General features: G+C 52.5%; 1 protein-coding gene across 7 annotated transcripts in view; it reads left to right on the top strand.

The window, feature by feature from the left end:
* Nucleotides 1–22,320, top strand: part of FAM178B (family with sequence similarity 178 member B) — a 109,138-nt gene that overhangs the window by 67,318 nt on the left and 19,500 nt on the right. For 6 of the 7 annotated variants that reach the window (XM_061431556.1, XM_061431554.1, XM_061431555.1 and 3 more), the window contains exons 13-14: nucleotides 10,849–10,936; nucleotides 22,117–22,242. In XM_061431556.1, coding sequence (XP_061287540.1) covers nucleotides 10,849–10,936; nucleotides 22,117–22,242 — 214 coding nt within the window. Of the gene's footprint in view, nucleotides 1–10,848; nucleotides 10,937–19,938; nucleotides 20,203–22,116; nucleotides 22,243–22,320 lie in introns of those variants that run through there. The other variant, XM_061431557.1, reaches the window with a different exon arrangement.

Raw genomic sequence — 22,320 nt, 5'->3', positions numbered from 1 at the left:
TGCCATATCTTCTTTATCGCCTCATCTGTTGATGGACATTTAGATTGCTTCCCTGTCCTGGCTATTGTAAACAGTGCTGCCGTTAACATGAGGGTGCATGTATCTTTTCCAGTTATAGTTTTGTCTGGATATATCCCCAGGAATGGAATTGATGGATCATCTGGCAACTCTATTTTTAGTTTCCTGAGGAACCTCCATGCTGTTTTCCATAGTGGCTCCACCAATTTACATTCCCACCAACTGTGTAGGAGAGTTCTATTTTCTCCACACCCTCTCCAACATTTATTGTTGGCAAAATTGCTAATGATGGCCATTATAACTGGTGTGAAGTGGTACCTCATTGTTGTTTTGATTGGCATTTCTCCAATAATTAGCAATATTTATTATCTTTTCATGTGCCTATTGGCCATCTGTATGTCTTCTTTGGAGAAATGTCTCATTTAGATCTTCAGCCCATTTGTCAATTGGATTGTTTGGGAGTTTTTTTTTTTAATTGAATTATAGTTGTTTGTATATTTTGGAAATTAAACCCTTGCCAATCACATCATTTGCAAATATTTTCTCCTGGTCTGTACAACTTTTATATGCACTGGAAAATCAAAAGATTCATGTGACTTGATTTATTGTAGTATTCGATTTATTGTGGTGGTCTGGAACCAAACCTGTAATTCCTCCAAGGTGTGCCTGCACACGTGTGTGTGATGAACTGCCTCATGTTCCATAGCCGCACAGTATTCCCCGGCTGTGCGTGCAGCCGGTCCCTGGTTATCATGTTTGTCCAGTATGCAAGCTTGTGCATCTCTGCAAATACTTCGATAGGATGAGTTCTTTGAAACTGCCATCCTAAAGTATGAATATTTAAAATTTGGTCTCCAAAAAAGAAGCCATACTAATCAATAATAGACATGAACATGCCTGTTTCTCCACACTCTGATTAGCACTCTCATTCTCAGTGTTGTTTTTAAGTTTTAGTTAATCTGGTAAGTGAAAAGTCTCATCCTGTGATTCTGATTTTCATTTCCCTGGTTGCCAGTGAAACTGAGAATCTTTTTCTGTGTTTCCTTTGGTGTAAATTATCTCTTGATATTCCTAACCTATTTTTTTAATCTGGTAATTTTTCTTCTTCTTCTTTTTTACATATTTATTTATTTGGCTGCATCTGGTCTTAGCTGAGGCATGTGGGATATTCGTTGCATCACCTTTCGCTGCAGCTCACGGACTCTAGTTGTGGTGTGAAGGCTCAATAGTTCAGCGTCAGGCTTAGGGGCTCTACAGCATGTGGGATCTTCGTTCCCCAGCCAGGGATCAAACCTGTATCCCCTGCATGGCAAGGCAGACTCTTAACCACTGGACCACCAGGGAAGTCCCTCTTCTTCTTAACTATATTGATTTGTAAGTTGCTTATTATGTATGTTTGGGGCACCATGTTTTCTCCTAAGCCTGTGAATTGTCCTTTTTAAACCTTTGTGTTTATCCTTTCACAAAATGATTATTTTTCCTTTTCCAGTAAACTTTTCATTTCAGAGTAGTTTCAGACTTTCAGAAAAGTTACTGTACATAGTACAGAGGGTTGATTTGTAATTGAATCTTTCTAGCTTAAAAAGGAAGGCCTTCCCCACCCCAAGAGCATAAAAATATTGTGTTCTATTTTCTTTCAGTACTTATATAACTTTGTTTCTCTTGGCTCCTAATCCCATCTGGAATCCATTTTTTGTAGGTACGAAACAGGGATCTAACTTGATGTTTTTCCCCACCCTCAAAGAGCCAGTGACCCAATACCAATTCTTTTCAGTCTTAATAATCCGTCACTTCCCAAAAGATTTGAAACTGCTTTTGTCACATCCTGAATTTAGACACCCTTCATCTGTTAGCCAAGCTGCGATTTCGGATTCCAGGAGTCAGTGTCTTTCAGAGGGTGTCTTTTTGGGGCTCCGGTGCCCTTGGCAGATGCTCCTTAAATACTCGGAGTGAATATCGTGGAACAGACTTACCTGCTTTCGAACAGACACACCACGTAGGGTAAACCCTGCTGTTGAGCACTTTGCTGAGAAAGAGGGCTCCTCATCGGGGCGGATATTATTTATTCATTTATTTAGAAGTTGTATTTCTTTTTTCTGAATAGATAAAGCACTCCAATTGGACAAAATTCAACAAGGACCAGGGAGTGCCTCTAGAAAACGCACCCGCCCCCCTCCCCCACGCCTGTGCCACCCAGCCTGTCCCCATTTCTCGTCCGCTCTTGCACACAGCTTGTCCTCCCCGCCCCTCTTTCCACTTCAGCGTGGGTTTTGGCAGCCGTTCCAAACTGGATCGGAAAGAGCCCCTAACTCTTTTCCACAGCTGCCCTATGTTTCCTGTGGTCTCAGTTGGCTGCCCCCTCCCCTCGCCATGCCCCCGTGTTGGTGGCCTTGTCCCCCCTCCCTCGCTGGCGGCTGAGCCACTGGGCTCGGTGCCCAGACCGACCCGGGAAGGAGGGCGTATTGTTGTGTGAGGGGGTGCCACTGCCTCTGTCTGCCGACTAGTTAAGCGCAAACGATCAACTCACCAACACTGCTGTGCTGCCCGCGCTCTCCCCAACCTCCTCAACCAGGGATGCGGTGTTAAGCTGAAGGCAAAGTGGAGCGTAGCAGTGAAAAATGAGAGTACAAACCAGTGTCCTTCAAGCAGCCCCATCTCCCACAACCGTTGCCTCTCCACGTCACCCTCCAAGGCTGGCTGAAGCTCGCCATCTCCAATCTCTTACCACTGTGACCGTCCCCATGCTGTCTGGCAGTGGGATCCTGCTCCTGGTGCACATCTGGCCCTGTCACTCCTTCGCTTAAAATCCTTCAGACTTCTGTGCCCAGGATGAAATTCAAACAGCCCTGCCTGGTGTGCTAGGGCCTTCCTGTCTGCTTTCCAGAACCTTCCATGTCCCTCCATGTTCCCCAGCCCCTCAACCCCTGCAGGCTTCCACACTCCAGCCCTATCCAGAAGCTGTGCCACTACCCAAACCCATGAGGAGCAGTTGTCTCGAACGTTTCAGTCTGTTTCCTCTTGGCCGAAAAGCCTCTTTGCCTGGTCGGTGCTTCCTCAACCCCAAGACTAGGCTCCGAGGAGGCAGCTCCGCTTTGTAGAAACCTCTGGATGCAGAGTCCTGGTTGTTGGTGCCCTTGGTTGACGCCTTGGGCTGTGAGTGTCCTGAGGACAGGGGCTGTGACTTTGCACTCTGGGTCCCTGGAATCCTGGCACAGAAGAGGGAGCTTGCTGGTGGAGAGCTGGCTTCTGAAGGGCAGATTTCAAAAAGCAGAGAGAGCGAGAATTTTTTAGTAGCAGATTCCAAAGACAGAGTGGCTCCGGTGGGCCAGAAGATCCTACAGTAAGACTTTGAACATGGATTGCAAATGGACCCAGCGAAGGAAAAAGCAGGAAGTATTAATATCTAGAGACGGCAAGGTCTGCACCCAGAGCTCATCATGCATGATCTCGGATCTTGAAAGATACAGGAGAGAAAGAAGGCAAGGCACATGGAAAAATAACATGAACCAGATGAACCGCTGACAGTTCTTTTGGGAATAGCTAAAGCCCACGGAAGGAGCTTCTGTATGTGTGTGTGTATATATATATATATATATATATATATATTTTTTTTTTTTTTTTTTTGCCACACTGAGAGGCATGTGGGATCTTAGTTCCCTGACCAGGGATTGAACCCACACCCCCTGCAGTGGAAGCGTGGAGTCCTAACCACTGGACCGCCAGGGATGTCCCCTGTGTAGTTATTTTTGGTGCAAGGAGCACTCTTCTGGGCTGACAGGGAAATGATAACCCTGGTGAAGAGAGAACAACACCATGTAATTCCTGTTTTGTTTCTGTCTTCTTTGTGAAGGAGCCTAATTTTTCACCTGGACTAGAATATTGATCAAAGGGGATTGCAGCCTGTAATAGCAGGGGGAGACGGGATGGCAGCATCTAACTGGGTGGGATGAGTTGAGGTCCCCTCCACGTCCGTCCTGCACGACGTGGGGGTGCCCTGACTCCACAGAGACCTCTGGGGAAGGGAGAGCTCCCCGGGGGTGAAGAAGAAGAGTGTCCTTCTTCACTCAGCGCTGTGGACTTGACGTGTTCCTCAACAGAACTCCCCAGGGGAAAGCTTGTGAGCGCATACATAGAAAAGGAAGCCCTGCTCTCTAGGATTCCTAAGAATAAATCATGCCAGCCTAGCCGCATTTAGTTTTTGATAGGCTAACCAGAATACCCTGGAGAGGGCTGTCTGGATTCTGTAGGGCATTTGATGGAGATGCACTTCCTATCTTGCCACAACACACAGAAGCGTGGGCTGAAGGGTGATGTCCAATTAGACGGACTCGTCGTCAGAAGGTGCCACTGGCCATCAGAGTCCACCTGGAGGACAGGTCTGGGCACCACCCAGAACTCTGTCTCCACTGACAGGTGGGCCAGCACAGACCCAAGGTCTTGGACGAGGCCATTAACAGAACAGTGGTCGGGTTCATACATAACATGAAGGCAACTGACAGTGAAGATCCCCGAAGATCTCGAAAGACCATAATGATGGGCTGAGTGGGAGAGAAAGACTGAGCTGCACAATGAAGAACAGGATCTAGGAAACGGGATTGGGCAGTCAGGTGTGTGAACTAGACTTTGGGCTCAACCTGTCAAGAGCGTAGCGTCGAGGGGCTCCCCCCAAAATAAGGGTCCACTTCAGTTCTGAGCGCCTTGCTGGATGAGAAAGAATGTCAACAACCTCACGGGCTTTCAGAAGAAGCCACCCAGAATGGCAAAAAGATTCCAGAAGCCAGAAGAGTAGCTGTTGCACCAGAGGGAAGGGATAGTGTGCGAAGTATGGCAACTGTTTTTTTTTTTAATATTTATTTATTTGTGCTGGGTCTTAGTTGCAGCATGTGGAATCTAATTTTCTGATCAGGGATCGAACCCGGGCCCCCTGCTCTGGGAGCGCAGTCTTAGCCACTGGACCACCAGGGAAGTCCCTGGCGACTTTTCTTCAAGTATGCGGAGGCCCTGACTGAATGGACCGATATGCGGGTCCCAGGACACGAGACCAGGTGACTTTTCAGGTGTTGTTAGGGGTCTAGGTTTCATCATAATACCAGAAAGAGAGAAAGGGAGGGAGGAAGGGAGAGAGGAGGATGGCAGTCCAGATGTGACTGTCGATGTGAACTTTGTTTGCTAAGGACAGTCACCTTCTTGTTTGGTTATAATGTACATGCAGGAGAGGACATATCAGAGGTGGACACTGGGCACTGCACCAGGTCTGTGCAGCCACCACTGCGCCACCAGCCAGAAACACCTGCTCCCCTAGAAGGTCCCTGGACCCCTCCCAGGCATTCGCTCTGCGAAAAGAACCACTTCGGCAGCTTTCGTCCCATGGATTTGTTGTGCTGAGCTTCAGACTCGGGTCCCAGTGGGACCGTACAGTGTTCTGCCTCGTATCTGGCTCCCCTGGCATGGCCAGCACTTGTGGGCATAAGTCATGGCAAAGCCAGCGATCATAGACAGCTCCTTCACGTTGCCCGGTGGGAGCCCCCTGTGTGGGTCCGAGGCTGGCTGCATGCCGCCTTCTCTTCCTGTCAGCCCTGTGCTGTGTTCATGTTTGTGCCCCAGTGGGTGTGAGATGACCGGGCAGACGTCTGAGGAGGTAACCCGCATCTCTGAGCCCAGGCCCCCATCTGCCTGCCCGGGTAACACGTACTCACATGCAAGACAGGAGACTCCAGGGGAAGGACCGGGGGGCAGGTGGCTGAGAGAAGGCAGTGCGGGTGAGGGGGCCTGAGCGGCCCAGGAGAGGCAGGCCCGCTGTTGGCCTGGGGCAGGGTGTTGGGCAGTGTTTCCACCGGGAACCAGCCGCAGTGGTTGCTTCCTGAACTGCCCTGGAGACATGGAAAAGGCCGCTCACACATTTGGCCAGATGCCCGATGGCCTTTCTGGGCAGTTCAGCTTCGGCAGGGCCTGGTTCCCGTCTGAAGGGGCTGCGTTGACCTGTGTGGTGGTCCTGGCACCCTCTTGGCCCTTGCGGGCATGGTGCCTTTGCTGCCCCCAGGGCCCCAGCAGGCTGCCCCTTGCAGGACCTGGGGGGAGAGAGGCTGGAGGCTGGGAAACTGAGCGCCTGTGCTCCACGTCTGACCGGGCTCTGCTGTCGGTTTGGAAAAGTCATTTCCAAACCTCCCTGCGCCTTAGGCCCCTCCGTGTGCTGATCCAGCGTCCTGGTCTTGCAGCGGCCCGCGGGGTGGAGGGGGCAGGCCGCTGAAGGGGCCTGGCCTGGTGTGAGCGCAGTGGGCTGAGCCCGTTGCCTTATATGACAGTAGCTGGGAAGGTTCCAGGGCTTTCTGCGTCCTCCTTTGTCCGCCTGTTTTGAGTTCCTGGGAGGCCTCCCGGGTGGGGTCAACCACCCGAGCCGCAGGCCTCGCCCCACTCCCACCCTCCTCCCTGCCCCCGCCCCTGCTTGCGCCCTGTGCAGTTTGGGTGGTGGTTGGGATGAGTCTTGGCTTTTCCTCCTCTGACCAGTAACTTCTCAGTGTAAAATTGAAAACCGGTCCTGTCTCCCTGTCTGTGTCCCAGTGGGAACTGAGAGGGCAGGGGACTGTGTTTAGAAGGCAGAGAAGGGCCGTGGGGATGAAAGGCAGTGGGCAAGCAGGGAACGCCGCCCGCAGATGTGGGTTTCTTTCATCCATTCGTCCCCTCGGTGCTCTTTCTAGCGCTTTGCTCTTTATTTTTCACCCCCGGACAACAGCTCTGTCCGCCTCTTCCTCCTGGAACCAGCCCTGGCTCTGCCTGCACCCCCGTCCAGGGTCGGCCCCTCCCCTCCCGCTGTGGGCAAGAGCGCTGCCGAAGGCTCGGATTTGGGTTAATGAAGCCCAGATGCTGGACTTCTGACTCCCGCTGCAAGTTCGCCTTGCAGCAGCGGCTGGAGGGGCTGCAGGGTCCGTCTACCTCCCACTGTGCTCCGGCCCAGCTGCTGCCGGGCCGGGCTGGCGGGGAACAGCTGGAGAGCAGGTTCTGGCAGACAGTGCTGCGGTGGTGGGCGGAGCCCAAGGAGAGACGGGGTGGAGCTCCGGATGTGGGGCGGGGCCCTGCCTGCCTTCACCCGCAGAAGGCTGGTATGGGGGGCGCTGGATGAGGGGCTCTTGCTTTCTGTCTCTTGGCGGAGTCCAGGTGGGATTGCCTCTCCCCAGGACTCAGGTGGTCGGTGGGAACACTGACGCGCTCTGCAGAGGGAACCAGGGTCAGAGAGGGCCCTGCGCTGCCTAATGGCAGCTCTTGCCAGTCCAGGATGGCTGATCTCTCTCAGGGACGCCAGATACAACACAAAGATCACATGGGAGGAAGTTATGCTAAGGAATTATTCCTTGTCTGTAGGATATTATTATTCCTTATCTATAAGAAATTCAAATTTAACTGGGCATCCTATATCATCCTATAACTCTGGGAGATAGTGAGGGACAGGGAAGCCGGCATGCTGCCAGTCCATGGGGTCGCAGAGTTGGACACCACTTAGCGACTGAACGACAACAACCACCTGTATTTTTATTGGCTAAACTGGGCAATCCTTAGCCCACCCCCACCCCCACCCAGCTGAACTTCTTTAAGTAATCGTTCTATTGAATTGCAGCATACAAACAAAACACCGACTATAAGTGTGTCCTCAGCGAGTTTTCACAAGTCCAACACACGCAGCACCCAGAACGAAAGGAGGGGATTCCCCGGCGGTCCAGTGGTTAGGGCTCTTTTCACTGCTGGGCACAGGTTCAATCCCTGGTCGGGGAACTAAGATCCTGCAAGCCATGTGGTGGGACCAAAAAAAAAGAAAAGAAATAAAATGAAACGTGAACAGAACCTGCCCCCCACCAAGGATAGCAGGATCCCCGTTTTTGTACTTAATCATCATACACATGTACTCTTTTGTAATGGCTTCTTCCGCACAGCGCTGTGAGGTCACCCACGCTGCTGGGTGGAAGGAATCCTGGCTCATCCATGGTTGTTGAGTGCTGCAGATGGAGTCCAGTCGTCTGTCCATTCGTGGACTGACATTGCACGTCTGCCTCTCTGTTTTTTCCTGCGTTGTATCTCTGTGCCAGGGAGGAGGACTGCTGGGTTGTGGGTGAGCAGGTCTCGCCCGGCAGGTGACTGAGCTGGGTGTGCGCGTTTGTGTCCCCACCAGCTGTGTGGGAGCGTCCCCTGCTCTTTCTCATGGCTGCCCTTCTGGTAAGGGGCACTGCTGCCTGATGCTGTTTTTTGTTTGTTTTTTTAGATCAAGAGCTTCTTGCATTGTTGATTCCTCTGATTTTCTTGAATAAGAATATAAATAAGGTGCCTGCTTCAGGTACCACCTGCTCAGCCCCATGGGAAGTTGGAGGAGGCCATTCCCACCTCCGTTCCCCACCACCCAGGAGCTCCCCACCCCCGCCACATGAGGCCAGGATGGGTGCAGGCCCTGGGGGAGTTGCAGGGGCGCCTTCAGCCCCGCTGAGGGGGCGCCAGGCTCAGTCCTGCCTCCCCCAAGTACTTCTTTGGGGAGACGCCATTTCCGAGGACTGCCTGCAGCCTGCCGTCCCCTTGTGCCACCCTTCTGTTCCTTGTGGTGTCCTTCCGGGATGGGGGCGGGGGCGCCCGCGGGGTCCCTCCAGCAGTGTTGCTGCTCGAGGGCATGTCTCCTCTATGGAGCTGGTTCTGACCCAAGTGTTTTCCACCATGTTCCTTCGGTTTCCTCCGGCTCTAGGGGACACAAACGCGCACATCCACCTCGGTCGTCGGGCTTTCTGGTGATAGCTTTCTGTGGGAATTAGAGACTGTGGCCACAGCAGAATCCATGTCAGGGGCTGACCTCTGCTGCCCGTGGGGGCCACAAATGTGTCGAAGTGTGAGGAAGATGTAACCCTCCCACCCCGCCTCCCATCGCCCCCTCCAGCCCCTCCTGGCCATTGCCACCCCCAGTCCCATCCTCTGGTCTCTACTCCCCTCTTCTCTCTCCCCTTACTCACCCCAGCCCTCAGGGACCCATGAAAGCCAGAGCCCGACTAAGTCAAAGGTCTCTTTTGGTAAATGTCACATTGCACTTGAAAATATGTGGGTTATTTTCACTTATCTTTCGATACTGATTTCTAATATAATTCCACTGATAACAGATTCTATGATTTTAATACCTTTAGACCATGAAGAGTTTGCACCTTGTTTTATGTCCCTGGATATGTTCCAGAATCTCCTAGTTAATAGTCTATGGAAACTGGAATAGAATTTGTATCCTACTTGCGTGAAAATTATGTAAATCTTAATGCTATTGAATTGGTTTGTGGTGCTTTTCAGGCCTACTGTATCCTTCTACTTTTCTGTATATCCATTCTATTAATTTTTGAGAATTTGATATTGAAACTCGAATTAAAAATCTTAATCTACTTAAAAAATCATTGTAATACATAGTGATGGTGGTGGTGGTTTAGTCACTGCCGTGTCTGACTCTTTGCGACCACATAGACTGTAGCCTGCCAGGCTCCTCTGTCTGTGGGATTCTCCAGTCAAGAATACTGGAGTGTGTTGCCATTTTCTTCTCCAGGGGATCTTCCCTACCCAGGCATCAAACCCTGGTCACCTGCGTTGCAGGTGGATTCTTTACTACTGAACTACAAGGAAAGCCCCAATATATCGTGGCTGCTGCTGCTGCTGCTGCTAAGTTGCTTCAGTTGTGTCCAACTCTGTGTGACCCTATAGACGGCAGCCCACCAGACTCCTTTGTCCACGGGATTCTCCAGGCAAGAAGACTAGAATGGGTTGCCATTTCCTTCTCCAAATATATCGTGGAGCTATGTGTAACTTTGTTCTGTATTTTCCAAGTCTCCTGTAAGTGTGTTATCATATTTTCATAATTTAAAAAATAAAATAGAAAGAAAAAATCAGAGCCATAAACATTAGCATCTGAAATCCCCATTATAAGGCTTTACTGTAGAAGAGCCGGTACCCACTCCACCCTGAGGGAATCAGTCAGGACTGGCGCTAGTCTTAGGAGCACAGCTCAGACTTGCTGAAGAAGCAAAGGGGACTTTATCCGCTGACTGCATAGGTCTGGGGGTTGGAGGCTTCAGGCAGGGAGGGCTGTATCTCTACTTGCTTCATCCTCCAGCCTCCCTGACCCCTGCCCCAGCCCCCCAGAGAGGCAGGGTGGGCACCAGGGACTATAGAAGCCCCTCCCAACAGATTAGTGGCCCTGCTGGAAGAGCACTCACTCCACTGGTCCCAGTCGAGACCTGGAGGCCCCTTCGAAGTGGCTTGAACACAGGGGCTGATGGGCCAGGCCCGGCTCACATGCTCGCCTGGGAACCTGAATCTGGGCTGGGGGTGGGAGTGAGGGGACTCTCCAAAGAAAAATCACTGGATACTGGGTGGAAAAAAAACAACAAAATGTGGCCTCACCAGCCCCGATCACCCACTTTCTACCACCTTCCACAGGCTGAAAGATCTTAACGCTGCAAAGGAAAAAAAGGACGATGGTCTGTACAGAAGTGGTTGAACGGTATCTCTGTGTAGCACAGACTTATAGAGAAAAAGAAAAAACTAAGAAGAAAAACACTACTATGCTAGCCTCTGAAATCACCACCTTTTTTTTCATTAATTATTTTCTTTTTGCTTATTTTTAAACTTTCCCATCTGGCATGTTTTTTATGACTTCTAAAATAAATCATAAATGCTGGAAACCAAAGGAGAAAGCTAAAATTCCCCAGACAGAGGGGCTCTGCTCCCTCTCGGTGTGTGTCCTGCACTTCCCTGCCCACTCCCCGACCTTAACCCCCACAAGCCCAGCAGAGTGCATGCCCTCAGTCCCTGTCTCCCCTTCTCCCGCAGGCAGCTTCGAGGCCAGCTCAGCCTCCTGGTCATGGCACGGCTGCTGAACCAGCAAGAGAGGCTCTCTCTCTGGCAGGAGAAGGCCCAGGTAAGTGTTTGCCTCAGCATCCTCTGGGGGCTGGGGGAAGCCGGCCAGCCCCTCCTGCCACTTTTCCTGAAGGTTGGGAGCCTCAGGCCAGGGAAGTTCAAGGTGGGTTTGCCTTTTCTGCTCACATCCTTGCATCTAACAGTCGCTTTCTGCACGCCTACTCTGTGCCAGCCACTGAGGATAAAGCAATGAGCTGGAAGCCGGTATTGCTTTTTTTAAAGCTGTGGTAAAATATACATAACATAAAATTTACTATTTTGACTTTTTTTTTTTTTTTTTTTACTACCTTAACAATTTTCGTGTGTGTTCGTTAGTTACTCAGTCGTGTCCAGCTCTTTGTGTCCCATGGGCTGCAGCCCTGCCAGACTCCTCCGTCCATGGAACTTTCCAGGCAAGAATACTGGAGTGAGTTGCCATTCTCTTCTTCAGAAGATCTTCCTGACGCAGGGATGGAACCCAGGCCTCCTGCACCACAGGCAGAGTCTTTAACTATCAGGGCCCCCAAGGAATATTTACTCATTTGGCTGCACTGGGCCTTAGTTGGGGATGTTGGATCTTTTTTTCCTCCAAACTTTAAACCTTTTGTCCTGTATTGGGGTGTAGCCGCTTAACAATGTTGTGGTAGTTTCAGGTGAACAGAAAGGGGCTCAGCCGCACATATAGATGTTCCCATTCTCCCCCAAAGCCGCCCCCCATCCAGGTCACCACATAACATTAAGCAGAGCTCCCTGTGCTACACAGTGGGTCCTTACTGGTTATCCATTTTAAATATAGCACTGTGTACAAATTCATCCCAAACTCCCTAACTGTCCCTTACCCCCAGCAACTGCATGCAGGATCTTTAATTGCAGCATGCAGGGTCTGGTTCCCTGACCAGGGATTGAACCCGGGCCCTCTGCCTTGGGAGCTTGGAGTCTTAGCCGCTTAGCACCAGGGAAGTCCCCATCTTAGCAGTTTTAAGTGCAGAGCTCTAACCATTCTGAAGGACCACTGTCCATCTCCCAAACAGAAACTCTGCGCCTGCTGGCCTCCAACTCCCGTTCCCTCCTCCCCAGCCCCAGCGTCTGTGACGTTTATAGGTGGAAGAACGACGAAGGTGAAAACGAATACGGCTGTGAGCACTGCCTGCTCTCCCATGTCAGCGCGCTGGGCGCAGCGGGGAGGAAGGGCCTTCTTTCCTTGCTCTCCCATGTCAGCGTGCTGGGCGCAGCGGGGAGGAAGGGTCTTCTTTCCTTTTTCCTCTTCTCTCCAGGAAGCTCTGATTGCAATCTCTTTGCAGCTCAGAGAGCAGTAGTTAAGGGGCCCTGGAGGCAGCGTGGGTCACAACCGCCCAGGATGTGGGGTGGGGGGAGGCCTGGGGGGCCTGGGGGGAAGGTGAGAATGCTCTTACCTGCCTCCAACCCCAGTAGTCTCCCTGGAACCCATAAGACTTGCCGGGGACAGCTGAGCCATCTAGCTCCGCCGCGTGAGCCAGGCGAGGCAGTCCCAGGGAAAGGCTGAGTCTCTAGTCACTGGGGGTGCACACGGCACGGCAGCATCACCCCTTGGCCAGAGTGCCGAGAATGTTCTGGACCCTCCTGGGGTGGGGTGGCCTGAGAGACCACAGTCCCAGTGCAGGAGCTCAGAAAGGTGACTGGTTGGGTGGGCTCATCCAAGTGGGCCCTGGCTTTGCCCCGGCTGCCCCCTCTGCCTTTCACGCTTTTCCCCTGCAAAAGGCGCAGGGCAAGCTTGGCAGGAGTTTCTGGTCACTTCAGTTCCAGTTGAAGTGTCACCTCCTCCAGGAAGCCTTTCCTGACCACCCAACCCAAAGTGCCCTGGCATCAGCACCTACTCATGGTGCTCACTGGGCTTCCCTGGTAGCTCAGCTGGTAAAGGATTCACCTGCAGGAGACCTGGGTTTGATCCCTGGGTCAGGAAGATCCCCTGGAGAAGGGAATGGCAACCCACTCCAGTATTCTTGCCTGAAGAATCCCATGGATAGAGGAGCCTGGTGGGCTACAGTTCATGGGGTCGCAGAGAATCAGACATGACTGAGCGATTAAGCACACACAGCACATGATGCTCACCTCCTGAATAATTTTTTAATTTATTCAGGGTCTATGTTACACACAGAGAGAGACACACACACACCCAAGAGCAGCTCCCTGAGTGCAAGGACCAAATGGTCTATGCTCACTCTTGCTTGTCAGCTCCTAGCACAGTACCTGGCACACACAGGACCTCAGCACACACTCGTGGGCTGAGGGAACCCAGGGCTGAGCTCCAGGGTGTTCAAGGATGGTTCCCCAGGCAGAGAGCTTGGGAAGGACAGTGAGGAGTTGAGGGGTGGCCTGCACACTGGGCCTGATGACAGAGCCTCTGCGAGAAAGAGGACAGAGGGACCAGACAGGTGCAGGGCAGGCAGAGATGCGGTGGGAGCGAGACCAGTGGTCCCAGGAGGCCCCGGGCGACGGGGGCAGCCTAACAGACAGGCACTGCAGGGCAACCTGTGAACTCTGCAGAGAAGCGAGAGCAGGTGCGAGGCCAGAGTGTCGAGATCGGAAAAGGCAGGACCGGCCACAGGTGGGGGGTGGGAGTAGCCACCTTCTGGTGGCACTTGGCAGCAACCAGGAAAACACAGGCTGGCTAGAGCGTCAGGGCCAGGTCAAGGCTTGGGGTTTTGTTTTGATTTGTTTTTTGGCTGGAGCTTGTGCAGCGGAGAGTGTGGGGAGCGTGATGAAGGCCAGAGAGGGTGAGGAGAGTGGTGTAGGGGGAGCGCCGGGGGTCTGGGCCTGGGGGGGACCCGCAGGGGAGGCAGGTGAGCAGGGCTGGCGGGGGTGGGAGGCAGGCCTCCCCCAGGGAGAGCTGGCGTGGGTGCTCCCAGCCTGTCCGGCCAGGCCCAGCCCTGCCCGGTGGGTCCCAGCTCCAGGACTGTCCTGCCACACCAGTCACCCACCTGCCCGCATGCCCACCATGCATTCATGAAACCCCAGTGGTGCACCTCTCGTGTACAGGCTCCGCACCCGGAGACAACCTCAAAGGAGAGGCTGTGAGCGAGCCAGGCTGAGGACACAATGACTAATTCTGGCCCAGGCAGCCAAGTGGCTTCCAGAGACGTCCTGAACCAGGTCCTGAAGGATGAGTCAGTGCTTGTGCAGAGGAGCTGAGACCATCAGCAGGCGGGCAGTGCAGCGCGTGCAGACCCACGCCAGATGGAAGGGGAGGACGGACCGGCTGGGGTCTGCCTCAGCCATCCCTCCTGTGCACTTCCCCGTCTGTCCTCCCTGCAAGCCCAGGGCGGCCGCACGGCCTCCTCCCAGGTCTCCGGGCTGCAAGCGCTCCCCTTTCCAGTTGGGCCTGTCAGACGGTTCCTTAGGAGACACGCCTTCAAAGGGTCGCCTCAAGCCCAGAGCCACCCACGTCCCGCCCACATGCCCCCTTTCCCCACTTCTCCTCGAAGCCCTGGCTGCCAGGGCTGCCCCCGCCTTCCTCACAGGCCAGCCTGGCCGCCCTCTGCACGCGGCTTTGTGCCCAGGGCACTTCTTCCTTTCCACCCATCACATGCCAACCAGAGTGTTGGCTCTAACGTGCCACGGAGCACAGCTGAGCCCCGGTGCCCTGTACAGGACTCGCCTCTTGCAGCAGGCCCAGTGGTCAGGTCTGGTTCTCTTGTCCCCGCTTTGCTGTTGTTCAGTCGCTCAGTCACGTCCCACTCTTCGCAGCCCCATGGACTGAGGCACACCAGGCTTCCCTGTCTTTCACCATCTACTGGACTTTGCTCAAATTCATGTCCATTGAGTCAGTGATGCCATCCACATTTACAGATAGGGAAACGGAGGCAGGTACAACTAGGAAATTTCTCAGGGTCACGAGGTGGAAGAACCGTGAAGCTAGGATGCAAAACCCAGGTGCCCTGACTGCAGAGTCTGTGCCCTGGACCCCTGCAGCGTGCCGCCTCTGCTCGTCCAGCCCCTTCCTCCTCGGCTCCCATTGTGGGGACAGCCTGAACCATACCTGCTGCTTCATGCCGATGCACCCAGCTGGTGCCTTGAACTTTGGTCCCAGACGGCAGACAGGAGGACAAGGGCCAGCCCTCCCACTTCCTTCATCCATATATACAGGCTTGATTTTTGCTGTTGTTGTTTAGTCGCTAAATCATGTCTGACTCTCTTGTGACCTCCATGGACTGTAGCCCTCCAGGCTTCTCTGTCCATGGGATTTCCCAGGCAAGAATACTGGAGTGGGTTGCCATTTCCTCCTCCGAGGGATCTTCACAGCCCAGGGATCGAATCTCTGTCTTACTTGCTTGATAAACCTTAGCAATTGACTCACCGTGAAGGGCAGTTCAAGGGGTGAGAACGGGCTCACCAGAGGAGAAGGTCTGGGGTGAGTGCCCAGGCAGGGGTTTTCGGGGCATTGCTGGGCAGGAGGAGCCCTCAGGGCCTGGATGGGTTGCGTTTCTGTCTGAGGCTGCAGCCTAAGGCCCCAGGAGCAGAAGCGGGTGCTGGAGAACTGAATCTGAGGGACAGGACTTCTGTAGGTGGTTGGAACACACCAGCCCCAAGGCTTGCATCTTCCAGGAGAGTCTTAGGATCAAACTGCTTCTTTCTTGTTGCTCCTGTGAATCCTGAGAATATCCCAGAAACAGCAGGGTTTGGACTCCAGGCACCAGTGTGCTCCAGACACAGCTCAGGGTGTGGAAGACACAGCCCTGAACAGAGCTCAGTCCCTCCCTCCTAGAACTCTCCGGGAGACAGACACAGGCACCAGGACAGAAGCAAATCTTTGGCATTCCAGATGGTGCTAAGTGCTGTGGAGAAAAATAAAGCCTGATAAAGAGGAGAAGGGAGGAGAAGGGAGTGTTGGGAGAAGACGCTGCTTTATAGTAATGAACAGAGAAGGGGACATCTGAGCACAGACCTGAAGAAGTCACACAGGTTTCTTGGGGGGAAGACATTCCAGGCAGAGGGAACAGCATGTGTAAAGGCACTGGAGCAGACAAAGGCCTCTTAGATGAGAGAAAAAGCAGGGCCAGTGTGGCTGCAGCAGAGGGCTGAGAGTGGAGCAAGAGGCGTTGAGGCCAGAGGGGTAAGTGGGGACTCAGGAGAGAGCTGGACTTCCGTGCCAAAGTGGAGAGCTGCAGGAAGGTGTTGATAACAGGAGAGACATAACTTGATTCATAAAAATCTTTTACAATTACACTGGCTGCTGCATTGAGACTAGACTGTTAGGGGTGGGGTGCATGCATGCTGAGTCACTTCAGTCATGTCCAACTCCATGTCACTACATGGACTGTGGTCTACCAGGCTCCTCTGTCCATGGAATTCTCCAGGCAAGAATACTGGAGTGAGTTGCCATGCTCTCCTACGGGGGATCTTCCGGACCCAGGGATCGAACCTGCATCTCTTTTGTCTCTTGAATTGGCAGGTGGGTTCTTTACCACTAGCGCCCCTAGGGTGGGGTAGAAGAAGACAGTTGCAGTAATCCTGGTAAGAGCTGTTGGCCATGTGGCCTGGGGAGATGGTGACGGAGGTGGTGAGCAGGTTAGGTTCTTGGCGCATTTCCCAAGTACAGCCAGCGGGAAGTAGAATGTAAGAGAAAGGAGACGTGGAGGGCTCCAGAACCTGTGCAACTGGCAGGATGGAGAAGCCCTTTACTAAGACAGGCAAGATATAGGCAGAACAGGTTTGGAGAGAAATCGGGAGTTTCTTTCTTATCCCAGGCCACCTCTTGCAACACCATAAGCCTCTTTTGTCAAGCCGTGCCTTCCAGTCTGGAGTTTGGAAAATATAGGCTTCAAACGGCTGAAATCAAGGGGGACAAAGAGTTGCATCTATTGTGGAAAGACCAGCTGCAGACCTGACCTGCTGTTCATCTGTTCACTCATTTAGCAAACACGTATTAAGCACACACAGTAGCCCCTGCTCTCCACGGGAGGTACGGTGCAGGCTGCTTGTGGGCGCCTGACTGAGCCAGGTCATAGTTGCAGCACGTGGACTCTTACTCGTGGCATATGGGATCTAGTTCCCTGACCTGGGATCAAACCCCACACCCCTTGTATTGAGAACCCCATCTTAGCCACTGGACCCCTAGGGAAGTCCCACAAATTATTTATTTCTGAAATTTTCCATTTAACATTTTCAGATCTTGGTTGACTACGGGTATCTGAAACCATGGAGAGTGAAACTTTGGATAAGGGGGCACAGCTGTGCCAGGCGCCATTGCTATACGAGGCTCTGGGAACACTGCAGGGACCACCCCTGCCCTCGTGGAGCTGACATCCTAGTAGGGACGGACAAGCAGATAATAATAAACATAGCAAACAAGTAAATGGCATCACATATCAGAAGGTGCTAGTTCACTTCAGCCCCTCAGTCGTGTCCGACTCTGCGACCCCATGGACTGCAGCACGCGAGGCTTCCCTGTCCATTACCAACTCCCACAGCTTACTCAAACTCATGTCAGTTGAGTCCGTGATGACATCCAACCATCTCATCCTCTGTTGTCCCCTTCTGCTCCCGCCTTCAGTCTTTCCCAGCTCAAGGTCTTTTCAAATGAGACACGTTTTTCGCATCAGGTGGTTCAAAGTATTGGAGTTTCAGCTTCAGCATCAGTCCTTCCGATGAATATTCAGGACTGATTTCCTTTGGGATAGACTGGTTGGACCTCCTTGCTGTCCAAGGGACTCTCAAGAGTCTTCTCCAACACCACAGTTCAAAAGCATCAATTCTTCGGTGCTCAGCTTTCTTTATAGTCCAACTCTCACATCTGTACATGACTACTGGAAAAACCATAGCTTTGACTAGATGGACCTTTGTTGGCAAAGTAATGTCTCTGCTTTTTAATATGCTGTCTAATATGTTGGTCATAACTTGTCTTCCAAGGAGCAAGCATCTTTTAATTTCTTGGCTGCAATCACCATCTGCAGTGATTTTGGAGCCCCCCAAAATAGTCTCTCACTGTTTCCATTGTTTCCCCATCTATTTGCCATGATGTTAGTTTTCTGAATGTTGAGTTTTAAGCCACCTTTTTCACTCTCCTCTTCCACTTTCATCAAGAGGCTCTTTAGTTCTTCTTCACTTTCTGCCATAAGGGTGGTATCATCTGCATATCTGACGTTATTGATATTTCTCCCGGCAGTTTTGATTCCAGCTTGTGCTTCATCCAGTCCAGCATTTCTCATGATGTACTCTGCATATAAGTTAAATAAGCAGGGTGACAATATAAAGCCTTGACGTACTCCTTTTCCTATTTGGAGCCAGTCTGTTGTTCCATGTCCAGTTCTAACTGTTGCTTCTTGGCCTGCATACAGGTTTCTCAGGAGGCAGGTCAGGTAGTCTGGTATTCCCATCTCTTTCAGAATTTTCCACACTTTGTTGTGATCCATACAGTCAAAGGCTTTGGCATAGTCAATAAAGCAGAAATAGATGTTTTTCTGGAACTCTCTCATTTTTTCAGTGATTCAATGGATGTTGGCAATTTGATCTCTGATTCCTCTGCCTTTTCTAAATCTAGCTTGAACATCTGGAAGTTCATGGTTCATATACCGCTGAAGCCTGGCTTGAATAATTTTGAGCATCACATTGCTAGCATGTGAGATGGGTGCAACTGTGCGGTAGTTTGGGCATTCTTTGGCATTGCCTTTCTTTGGGATTGGAATGAAAACTGACCTTTTCCAGTCCTGTGGCCACTGCTGAGTTGTCCAAACTTGCTGGCATATTGAGTGCAGCGCTTTCAAAGCATCATCTTTTAGGATTTGAAAGAGCTCAACTGGAATTCCATCACCTCCACTAGCTTTGTAGTGATGCTTCCTAAAGCCCACTTGACTTCACACTCCAGGATGTCTGGCTCTAGGTGAGTGATCACACCATCATGGTTATCTGAGTCATGAAGGTCTTTTTTGTATAGTTCTTCTGTGTATTCTTGCCACCTCTTCTTAATATCTTCTGCTTCTGTTAGGTCCTTACCATTTCTGTCCTTTATTGTGCCCATCTTTGCATGAAATATTCCCTCAGTATCTCTAATTTTCTTGAAGAGATCTCTAGTCTTTCCCATTCGATTGTTTCTCTGTATTTGTTTGCATTGATGACTGAGGAAGGCTTTCTTATCTCTCCTTGCTGTTCTTTGGAACTCTGCATTCAAATGGGTGTATCTTTCCTTTTCTCCTTTGCCTTTTGCTTCTCTTCTTTTCACAGCTATTTGTAAGGCCTCCTCAGACAACCATTTTGCCTTTTTGCATTTCTTTTCTTGGGGATGATCTTGATCACTGCCTCCTGTCCAGTGTCAGAAGGTGCTAACTGCTTGGAAAACAAAAGTCATGCCGGAAGGGGATTAGCAAGTGCAGGTGCTGTGGGCCCGCAGGATAGACGGGAGGGGGAGGCGGCAGAAGGCTGGAAGAAGGTCGGGGCCGCCACGCAGTGTCGAGTCAGAAGGTCCACACAGGGCACAGGCTCCGGGGAACAGTAGGGGCACTTTGGGCCTTGCAGACACTTTCATTACTGACTAGAGGATTTTTGCAGAAACTAGTTCCTGTGGCCTTAGTTTCTGATAAGTGAATATTGAAACTTTTGCAGCTCATAAAGGTCGGGTATCAACAGACATATGAATACGTCTCTGGTCAATAATATGTTCAGGTCCTGGCCTTCTCCACTGAGCTAACAGAAGTAGATGCTGGGGTCTGAGCACAGGAGTGACCGCTGTGTGGACAGTTGCCTGGCTGGGAACGGTCTGCTGCCTCTGGCCAGACGAACCGCTGAGGCCAGCGGAGGCCTGCCTTTTTGGGTGATAGTTTGCTTCTTGCCGGGGGATGTCTGTCCTGAAGGGCTGACTGTTTGCAGAGACAGCTCTCAGCAGTAGGGGTGGAGCGGGGATACGTGCTGGTCAGAGCCTGGCCCTGCCGGGGACCCACGCGGCCCAAATAAGTCCTCATCCCAGAGAAGGGTGTGTCTGCTGGAGAGGGAATGGCTGGGGCTGCCAGAGCTGGGAACAAAAGAGAATAAGCAATCAGAAGGCAGCAGCTTGCCACGCTGAGCAGAGCGAAGCTGTTTTCCTGGAGAGGAAAAACATGGGAGCAGCCAGCCCGCTGCCCTGTGGGCCCCTGCCTGCCCCCACCCTTGCCCAGGGTCCTGGCCGGGGTGGAGCTGCCCGCCGGAGGGCTGCTTCTGGGGCTGTGGGCTGCTAAGCTCGCCCTGTGCGTGCACAGCTGTGAGCCTGGAGCAGGCAGGACTGTTGTGGAAACTATCCACAGACTTGGAAGGCCTGAGCAAGGCAGCACAGCCCTGGTTTTGGTGAGAATCCAGATGGTGCCTGTCTTTGCCCAGAACCTCCCCGCTCTGTCTCCCTACTGCCTGCTCTCCCTTTCTGCAGGGATCAGACGCTCAGCCAAGAAGCCCTGGCCGCCTTCCAGCAGCCAAGGGCCCCGGGCCTGACTCCTAGCCCTCACCCAGCCCAGCTGCTCCTGTGGGCTGTCTCAGCCCGTGACTGGCCGAGGTGCTGAGCAGGTGTCTGCGGCTGAGCTGGGGAGGAAGCCAGGTGTGCCGGACCGGGCTGTGATCAGGCGGGAGCTGGCCCAGGGCTTAGCCCTCGCCCTTTGGGCCAGCCCACACCTGCTACATCTGAAGAGATGGCGCCTTTGTGAACCTCCCTGGCCCCACACCTTCGTTCTGGGTCCTCCCTCCCCAGGGCTATAGGCAGCCTCAGAGGGGCCCAAGACTTGCCTGCCTTCTGGAGCCCCAGCCTTCAGTCAGCCCTGGGGCAGCTGGTTGTCCTTGCTGGGGCCCAGTCGAGACTGCCGAGACCAGGTGCAAGGGCTGGGCAGGAAGGGTAGCCTGCTGCAGACCCCTGACTTAGGAAGCTGCGTGTGCCCACGTTCACAGAGGGTGGGCGGTTTAGGTGCAGGGCAGGGCGGCTAGCAGGCCCAGTGTCATAATAACCAAAGGGCACCGTGTGGACCTCCTGGGGAATCCTATTCCAACAAAACAACTGCGTGCAGACATTGTTGAGACGATCAGAGAAACCTGAGCACACGTGTGGGGTCGTGTAAGGAATACTTGTTAGTTGTGTTGGGCAAGAATATAATGTGATTACTTTACAAGGGGAAAAAAGTCCTTATCCTTTTCTGTTAGAAGATCTTTGTGGGTAAAATGATCTGAGGTTTAGATTTGCTTTTAAATTCTCTGGAAGGAAAAAGGTTGGAGGGGTTGGGGAGGATGTGATGAGTGCAGTCATCATTTACATTCAGACATGGGCTTGGGGGCAGTTCTCAGCCTCTTTTCTTTCAAGAGCATTGAAAGCCCTGTGTTGTTGTTGTTCGGGTTCTAAGTCACGTCTGACTCTTAGCGACCCCGTGGACTGCAGCACGCCAGGCCTCCCTGATCATCACCAACTCCCAGAGCTCACTCAAACTCATGTCCATCAAGTCGGTGATGCCATCCAGCCACCTCATCCTGCGTCGTCTTCTCTTGCTTTCGATCTTTCCCAGCAGCAGGGTCTTTTCCAGTCAGCCAGCTCTTTGCATCAGGAGGCCAGAGTATTGATGCTTCAGCACTAGTCTTTCCAATGAATATTGAGTTGATTTCCTATAGGGTTGACAACCCCCATAGTAACCAGTGGGCTTGAGCAGCAGTAGCTCAGAGTGGGAAGGTCTTGTCCGGCGGCGGCGGAGACCCTCTTTCTGGTCTTGTTTCTTCTAAACCGAGTGTCTGCTCAGTCCCGGGCTGTGGATTAAAGCGCTTGCGCGTCCTCCTTCACTTGTCTGAAGCAGCAGCCCCCAACCTTTTTGGCACCAGGAACCAGATTTGTGGAAGAAAGTTTTTCCATGGACTGGTTGAATTGGAGGGGCGGGGATTGGGGATGACTTGAACACATTACATTTATTATGCACTTTATTTCTATTATTATTACATCAGCACCACCTCGGATCATCAGACATTAGATCCCAGAGGTTGGGGTCCCCTGGTCTCAAGGATGCTTGCCCTGGGCCAGTACCTATGAGCACGTGAGCCTCCTCCCCCAGGAAGAATGGGGGAGCTTGTCTCCACTCCACAGCTGGGGACAGGCTCCAAGAGGCCACACGACTCCCAAGGGAGAGGAGCCAACGGTCTGGCTCCAGAGCCCATATTCCTGCCAGCCGGAGTATCCCCGCCACGCATTCCCGAAGCGCCCCAAGAACTCGTGAGTGACGCCCCCTTTCTCCTCCCCAGCTGTCCTCGCTCTGCCAGCTCCTGAGCCTCATGAGGCCATCATCCCTGAGGCGGTACCTGGGCCCTGAGACCGTGCTGCCTGGCCAGGAGCAACAGCCAAAAGCCAGTGCCCAGCTCGACCACAAGGTGAGCACCCAGCCCCTGCCCGCCTCCACCAGGGCGCCACCCCAGGGATGGCAGGGCTGTCCACACGTCACAGCCTCA

The sequence above is a fragment of the Bos javanicus genome, chromosome 11, assembly GCF_032452875.1.
Source record: "Bos javanicus breed banteng chromosome 11, ARS-OSU_banteng_1.0, whole genome shotgun sequence".
NCBI lineage: Eukaryota > Metazoa > Chordata > Mammalia > Artiodactyla > Bovidae > Bos > Bos javanicus.
The sequence above is the reverse complement of the archived record's forward strand: the minus strand, read 5'-3'. Positions and strand labels throughout refer to the sequence as shown.